This window comes from Azolla caroliniana, unplaced genomic scaffold (assembly GCF_043228905.1).
Source record: "Azolla caroliniana isolate FFs.n. ecotype wild unplaced genomic scaffold, voAzoCaro1.0.p SCAF_94, whole genome shotgun sequence".
Classification (NCBI taxonomy): Eukaryota; Viridiplantae; Streptophyta; class Polypodiopsida; order Salviniales; family Salviniaceae; genus Azolla; species Azolla caroliniana.
The window spans coordinates 5,073-13,691 of record NW_028230529.1 but is presented as its reverse complement, the minus strand read 5'-3'; the positions used below and the strand labels follow the sequence as shown (position 1 = coordinate 13,691).

At 40.1% G+C, this 8,619-nt stretch overlaps 1 protein-coding gene across 1 annotated transcript; it reads right to left on the bottom strand.

The window, feature by feature from the left end:
* Window positions 1-5,729: 5,729 nt before the first annotated feature.
* Window positions 5,730-8,030, bottom strand: LOC147849274 (two-component response regulator ORR3-like). The gene is made up of 5 exons (XM_087337696.1): window positions 7,775-8,030; window positions 7,037-7,095; window positions 6,816-6,884; window positions 6,641-6,711; window positions 5,730-6,100 (listed from the first exon to the last, which is right to left on the bottom strand). Exons 1-5 carry the CDS (start codon window positions 8,019-8,021, stop codon window positions 5,887-5,889), a joined length of 660 nt encoding a protein of 219 aa, XP_087193822.1. The 5' UTR covers window positions 8,022-8,030; the 3' UTR covers window positions 5,730-5,886.
* Window positions 8,031-8,619: the final 589 nt, after the last annotated feature.

Here is an 8,619-nt window from a genome sequence, read left to right as displayed (position 1 = left end):
GGACCCCAGGGCCTCCGACCGGAAGATATCAGATTCGTATGATTATATTAAACAATTAAGACAAAATGATAAAGATTCACAAATTTCATTAATAAAGGGAAAGAAAGATTACAATTAATCCCAAGATTGGTATTACAAAAATTTGCTAATGGAGATTACTAGAGTAATAGATTAGAAGAAATGAAATATGCATTTAATTAGAATATTAGGTTTTTTAGCTTCAATTCAAAAATTAGGGTTTATGACTTCCGTAAGGAAATTTAGGGTTCTTAGCTTCGATAAGATAAGAGAGCTCCGAAGGAAAAGAAGAACAATATAATATGGAGAGAGCATATCAGTATCAAAAAAAAAATGGAATTATATATGGAGTTCCTCGTTGATCATATGCCTCCACTTTTTGTTGCTTGGCCTCTACTTTTAGTTACATAGCTTTTCTTTTCGTTGAATCTATTTTTGGTTGCATGGCTTTATCTTTAGTTGCTTGCGACCGTCCACTTGACCTTTACTTTAGTCTCTTTTACCTTTCTTTAAATAGCCACATGATCCTTTCATCCGTTTGATTGGCGTCCAACCTCGTACGGTTGTCGGTTCCGCCCGATCGCCGCATCCCTCGCCGGCCGGTTCCATTTGCTTGCCGACCGGTTCCGGTTTTCTTGCCGGTTCCAATTCCGGTTTTGCTTGCCGGCCGGTTCCGGTTTTGCTTGTAAATCGGTTCCGGTTTTGCTTACCGGCCGATTCCGGTTTGCATACCGGTTCCAGTTCCAGTTTTGCTTACCGATCGGTTCTGATTTTACTTGCCAATCAGTTCTAGTTTTGCTTGCCGGTTCTAGTTCCGGTTTTGCTTGCCGGTTCCGGTTCCGGTTTTGCATACCGACCAGTTTCCGGTTTGCATACCAACCGGTTTCCAGATTTGCTTACCGGCCGGTTTCCGGTTTCCGGTTCCGGTTTTGCATACCGGCCGGTTTCCAATTTGCATACCAACTGATTTCCGAATTTGCTTACCGACCAGTTTCCGGATTTGTTTACCGGCCAGTTTCCGGATTTAGGGAATTTGGCCACCATCATCCATCAAGACAAGGTGGCCAAAGTGCTCTTAGAACAAATGAAGAATGAGTGAGCTCAAGGTGCTTATATAGCCAGGGCCTTAAGTTTCCTATCTATGTGGGATAGTTCTAATTTTCCTATCTTCTCAAACTTTATTTTCACATAACTTAATATGTATTTCTCCATTTTGTATATAGTAAAATACGTTTGGAAGCTCTTGAGTATATCCATCTTTCTATAGTAAGCTACTAATCTAATCTATAATAATTATTTCATTATTTTTTTTACATAGTGTGTGAAGATTCACACGACACCGGACAAAGAAAACTAGCAAGCACCGGATGAAGCAGAACCGGAAAGAGCCGGATGAAGAAGGTCGGTGAGAGTCTCTCACCGGATAAAGAGACATATTTGTAAATAGAAGAAAGTATAAAAAATATATATATTACATGCATAGGCCAAGATTCGAACCTTGCACCTCCATGTTAATAATGTTAAACCTTATCATTATACTAGCGTATTATGAATTTTAAAGTTATACTAAACTTTATCCCATGTAAAATTTCTAGACATGCATGGTACAAAAAGTTATTCATGCATAGACACTCGAGTTAAAAGAAAAGATGAGATAGAAAGCTAATCATGCACATGTAATGTGCATGAAAACTAAAGATAGAAAAAGCATGATGCTTGCATGTGATAAACTTAGACTCTTCCAATACTATATAAGGAAGAGAGAAACATGTATAGAGGTTGTTGATTATTTTACAAGGATTTTGATCAATCTAATATATTCGTGGGATTCACGATTTTTTTCCATCTATTTCTCTCTTACATTCTAAGTATCAATTAATACACTATACTCGTGAGATTCACGAGTTTCATATCTTCTTTCAAATATTTCTCTTTCTTGCAATCGATTCATAAGGAACCTTATCTCATATTCAATCAAATATTTCTTTCTTACAATATATTTCATATTCTTAATTGCCTTAGAATTTTCTTTCCTCCTAGTCCAAAACCCCAGCGGTTCCCACCCGACTCACGCAATGATCCGGAGTCGAAAGGCACGACAACGGTAGACCAGAACTTTGTTCCCGTTCTAGCAGTTTCATTTTTATTTTTTCCGACTCTAATTCCAGCCGATGCAGCATAGTGTATCGCATCCACATGAGTCGCCTCAGCATCTTCCATAGATTTCTTCATTCCCCCCCTTCCGAAATTCACCTGCAGGGGTCTTCGAGTTTCAGTCGAGCAGATCATGTTGTCATCCATGTATACGATATTTTGTCAGATGTCCTCCCGAAGGCTTGTGCACTCCCTTCTCTTGTGGTCCAAGTTGTAGCACCACACACATCTAAAGGGTTCTTTTCCTTTCGGGCCCCAATGATTCATGTTCGCTAGTGTAACCATCTCGAACTTCTTCGCCAGTTCTTCAATGATGTCATCATCAATCTTCTTTTCTTCCGGGATGCTTTGTTTGGACGGCTCAACTACTTTCGGTTGTCTTGTTTTCTCCGCGACAATCAATCCCGCCAAGTCGGTGTCATCAACCCACTAACGAGGCTTGTCAAGCCTATTGCATGCTCGCTTCACCGCAACCCAGTCCGTGAAAAGCCTGTTCACTTGGGTATCATCTTCGAGGAGAGTACCCAGTTCTCGTCTCTCCTTTGTATCCACAGCCTTTAGGAAGTACAAAGTTTTGTCCTCCTAAAGTAGCAGAGGATCTGTGGCCAAGAGGCAACTATACATCTGGTCGAACTCGTCGTACACCCTCGAAGCGCTCATCTTCTTATTCTTCTTCTCTATCCACTTCATCAAGACATGTGGAGTCGTCCTCGACAAATCTTCTGTTGCGAACTCCGCTAATATCGCTTTCTCGAACTCCGACCACGTTGTCTTCCCTTCTTGAAGCTCAATGACGCGCCTTTGGATGTTGTTGGCGACCACTCTCTTGAAACTTGTGATTTGACGCACTTCAAACACGTCCCTCTGATTCATCTCCCTTTTGTATGCATCAAGGAACTTCCTAATGTTCCTTCCATTAAATTGACCCTCGACCTCCACGACACGGTCGACAACCTTCTCCATGCTCGCATCATTGTCTTGAGATCTCATCATTTGTTCGACGATCAGCATCATCCTTTCGAACTCTCTCACTTGATTGCTTGAGGACGCCATCTCCAAGTATCGGTTGATTCTTGACTTGATCCTTCCTGCCACCTCTTTCACGTCGGGTTCACCACTTAAGATGTCGTGAAGATCCGTCACTATGTGCAGATCGTGAGGCGGAACCGTCGGGCTTCTAGACCGGAAGGACTCGAAGTACGCACTAGCTTTAGTGAGAAAGGATTTAAGATAGATTGAGAGAGAGAGAGAGAGAGAGATTAAGATTAAGATTCCAATTTTGAAATAGATTCAGAACGATTGAAATAGAAAGAGAGATTAAGATTGAACTCTTGTCTTTAGATTTGAAGAACAAGGTATATCATCAAAAGGATAACGAATTTTCTTCCTAATATTAATTTTGATATCAAGTACAAAGCTTGCTTGATTAATACCTAGCCCGTTTTCCCTCTCCATCCACTCTTTTATAGATGCCCCCATGCATATGATGCTTGTGAGGGTGCAAGACATGCATGAGATGCATGTTTGCCACTTGGCGCTCATGTATTACATGTCATGCATGATAACCATGTCACTCAATCGAGCTCTAACATGAAAATTTACATGTGAACATATAATGATAGTAAAAACATTTATAAAGACATGACTTGGCTTAGTGGTAAGTTCATTGCCTCCTATCTTGGAGGTGCAAGTTTCAAGCCTTGCTTGCATCCCTTTGATTACAAATTTCTAATAGGTTTTTTAGTCTGGATGATTTTGTTCTTTTCACACCGAAATCGTCACGATCAACCTATCCGATCGATCTGTCTATCTGGTCCGCTTCCGACCCGGTGATCCGGTCTATCCGTTTCGGTTCCGGTTTCGATGTCGGTTTTGGTTCCATTGCCATCCGTCCGTTCCGATTCCGGTTTCGTTGCCGTTCGGTGCCGGTTTCGGTTCCATCGTTGTGGCCGTCTAGTTCCGATTTCAGTTCCACCAAAACCATTACAAGTAGTTAAGCCACAGTATAGCCAAGAACATTATGTGTTCCACTCATAGATAAAAAGTAATAAGTTTTGGCTCTGGTTATATATCGTGGGATCCTGATTTGTCCTATCTATGTGGGATATCTCACAGTTTTTGTTTTTCTCTTCTTCTTCTCAAACTTTACACTCACATAACTTGACACTAAGTTTTCCATTTCACATGTAGTAAAATGGATTCAGAAGCTCTTGAAGACATCCATCTTTTCGTACCAAGATATAAAATAATATCTTCATTATTATTGTTTCATATTGTGTGTGAAGAACCACACTCGATTTTGTACATTCCATGCAATTTTCACACCGTTGCCGAAAATCTTCATGACAACGGCAACTCGCAAGCTTCAACTCCGTCAAGAGTTGAACAGTATTCAACAGAGGGACATGTCAATCAGCAGTTACACCTTGACGATCAAGGAGTTGTGTGATGCCCTTGGGTCGACCAATGCCAGCATTGACGACAATGAAATGGTGCAGATATGTCTCGTAGGCTTGGCACCTTGGTTTGGCACAATAAGGTCGACTGTTCTCGCAAGAGAGAAACCTCCCTCCTTTGATCTCCAGTCAATGTTACTAGTCAAAGAAAACCACGTCCGAACAAGGATCAATGTGCACGACGTAGACATGCTCTATTCGAACTCAGATGGAGTAAGAGGACAAGGTGGTGGCAGAAGAGGCTGATTCGAGCAAGGCAAACACAACCAAGGGTAGTCCCATGAGCACAAGTTCTATTATCGACAAGATGTCACGAACATGTGAGGAGGAGCCTTGGGTAGAAGGGGGAGCAATCATGATAGACCCAGCCAACAGAACAACTCTGTCCATTGCGAATATTGTGGCAAATTTGACCACTACAAGGCAGAGTGTCGGAAAAAGAAAAGTGAGACAGCATTCACGAGCCAACAACTCACAAATTACGCCTCAAATTCTGACTTCGACGATCATGGAGGAATGTTCCTGATGTGGCATAGAGCAAATTCGATGAAGGAATCGTGTTCGACCAGCACCTCCACTTCCGAAGATGTATGGTTTGTCGATTTGGGTGCGTCAAATCACATGACGTCTCATGTAGATTGGTTTCGAGAATTCCGAAAACCCAATCAACCCGACTATGTTGGCAATGCCCGATTCAGCATGTCAACAATGTCTCATTCAACGAAGAGGGCAATCAGACCTACATCAAAAATGTCTTACATGTTCCAACAATAACGAAGAATCTGGTCTCGATCGACCAAATCGTGAAACAAGGCATGCAAGTCCGGTTCAACGATGGAGGATACTTCATCGAAAAGGAAGGCCAAATTATCACTCGTGATCGAAGAGAAGGTCGAATATTCATCCTTGACTCTTATCAGATGAAATCGGCAATGTATGCCAAGGGTCGTAAAGCCGACACCGCCGTAGAGTTGTGGCACAAACGAATCGGCCACATCAATCTCCAAAAGCTCAAAGGAATGCAGTCGAAAGGAGTCGTCATTGGATTTCCAGCTTTTACTGAACTGTTCTTGTTCTCACCTCTTCCAACTTTACGTGGGAAGCATCTGACATTAACATAGAGACTTTCGTCTCCATGCTCTTGGTGTCCATACCAGAATGGCACTTTTTTCTTCAACAAATGCCGATAAATATTGAAAACAGAGGAATTGAATCGAAGGACTTTATTGAATACCTCGTTGGGCTTTCTCAAAACTTCTCAAGCAACAATAACACCACTTAATCTCAGCCTCGCTTCTGTTTGAAATCCATCAGAGGAAAACTTCCTTTTATTTTTGGATATGACAGAGGGGGGTTGCTCCACAGTGCTCTGCAGCTTCAGTGGCTTATTATGCACAAATGAGGATAGCTTTCGTGCATCAGCTGCACATACTGGCTTTAAAATGAACTCCTCCGCTCCATCCTTCAAACATCTGGAGATCCATGAGAAATAAAAAAGAAGCAAGACAGTAAATGCTAACATGCAATATGAAAGAAATGATTTTATATATCCCATAACAAAATCATAATTTATAGTGGTACAGCTTATGCTTAAGCTAAAAAGTATATACATGAAGATGTATGTCACTAGTGGTAAAGCTTATGCTTTAATAACAATTTAAGGTTGTCGGTTCAAGTCTAATGTGATGGCTCTATCTGTCTAATCTTCATAAAGATTGTTCATGTTTTGAGATTTGAAATACAACAGTAAGCAATGGTAACAACATTATAAACACTGTCATAAAGTTCAAAATACAGCATCCAAACAAACTATTGAAACAAGCAGTAGAAAACATTCACAAAGTTCAAAATGTTCACACCTAAAAAAAATATCGAAACAACATTTACACACTTTCATAAAGCTTAGAATATCAACATCTACAGACATTATTGAAACAAGCAATAAATAACCATGAAAATGTGACAGATAAAGACAATAATAAATTAATCAATTTTATATTTTATTATCTCACCTTTCAATGCGGCTTGGAACATTTTCAGATGACATTATTACGACAGGTATATCTCCATACACATTCGACTCCTGCAATGAGATGACGTGATGAATGAAAATCACATCCAGGCCAATGAAATAATTAGCAAGGATTTTAATAATCAAGACATAACAACAAAATAATGGAAAACTACCTTGATTTGTCGAAGAAGCTTGTACCCTGACATCTCCGGCATACAGTAATCAGTAAATATCAAATCAATCTGTTTAAAAATAAAAATAAAAAGTTATTTTGCTTTTGATAAAAGACTCACTTGTTGTAGTTAAGCAAAATCAATGAACTCTCCAAAGAGGAAATAAAAGAACAAAGAAATCTGTGCTCATATTGCCAATAGAAATAGAGTTTAAACATTACATTGTTGTTTACAGAGTCAAGTACTTCCAAAGCTTTTCTTCCACTGTCCACGGCTGTGACTGTAAGCCCACAATTTGAAAGAGATCCATGAACAAAACATGGCATAACATATAGCACGCAAAAGAAGAGATATTCTTAACAAATTTGTGTCCCAGTGCAATTAACTCAACTGTTGCAGATACACGCATGCAATAACTACACCACAAAGGGGTAACAAGTTTCCTCTAGGCTTGATTAACTCTTCATAGAGTAGTTAGGTGTATCAACATAGCATAAGCTAAAGGTGATAGTCCCCATGGCTGTAGATAGAGAACCAGGATTTGTGTATATTTAGAGAGAGAAATTTAGTTACTCTTGTGCTAAGGAGACAATTACGTCAAAGATATTACCTAATTTAAGAACCATGTGAACCTTAAACGATAAACCCTAATAAACCTCATAATGGTTAAACGATGTATGCAAAAAAAAAAACATGAACTGGAAGTGGGTCATTTGTCTCTCTTTCTTTCCCAAAACCTGACAAAATGAAGCCTTGATTGCATATTCAAATAGGTGCCTCCCACCTAGGTATGTAGAAGTTCGTAGTACTGGTTGTACATTGTATAGAAACAGGAGGGAAATTGGGCTCTTTTCCTTCTTTCATAACCAGGCGAGAATCTTCTTGTGTGTGTGTGTGTGTGTGTGTGTGTGTGTAGAGAGAGAGAGAGAGAGAGAATGAGAGATGGAATGTACAGATACCTTTGTAGGCAGCTGCTTTCGTTAACAGTTTTTCAATGATTTTCCGATCGATTGGGCTGTCGTCTACCACAAGAACATGGATAGGAAGAGGGGAGGAAGGAGAAGAAGAAGAAGAAGAAGAAGAAGAACCATCATTTCCATCTTCAACTTGATCATCCTTGCTTTTCATCGCTTTTTCCATGGTTTCTGGCCCATTCAATACAGGCAGTACGCAACCCTGCTCTTCTTGGTGGTGGTGTTCCGCCATTTTCGATCGCCTTGGGAAGCAAAGACAGAAAACAAAACAGAACTCAAGAGGAAAAGAGAAACAGAGGAAGAACACACGAATGCGTATGTATAAGGAGAGGAGCTTACAATACAGCCAAAGCTTCAGAGAGAGAAATCAGAAGAAAGAGGGGGGGGGTACATAAGACAGGACAAAGAAACAGAGGTTCATCAGAGGGCTCTGAGAGAGAGAGAGAGAGAGAGAGAGAGAGAAGGTTTGTGGTAACTTGTAAGTTGAAGGTCTCTTGGTTTAGGGGTTTGTTGGTTTAGCTCTCTTTTTTCTTTAATTTTTTGGGTGATAACAAACAATTATATTAATAAATATAATATAAATGTGTGTAAAAAACACTACTTACAATGGGTGTGACCATGAAGTATGGTCACCCACTAACTACACTACACTACATGGGTAATGGAAGATGTTGAATTGCCAATAGGCAATACGAACATTCCACCGATGAAAGGATTTCCACTTGCTCCAATAAAGAAAATTGTCACATTAGTACTCTCTTCAACTTTCGTAGATATGCTTTCACTCCATGTCTACCATCGAATACAAAAGCGTTGCACATATTCCAATT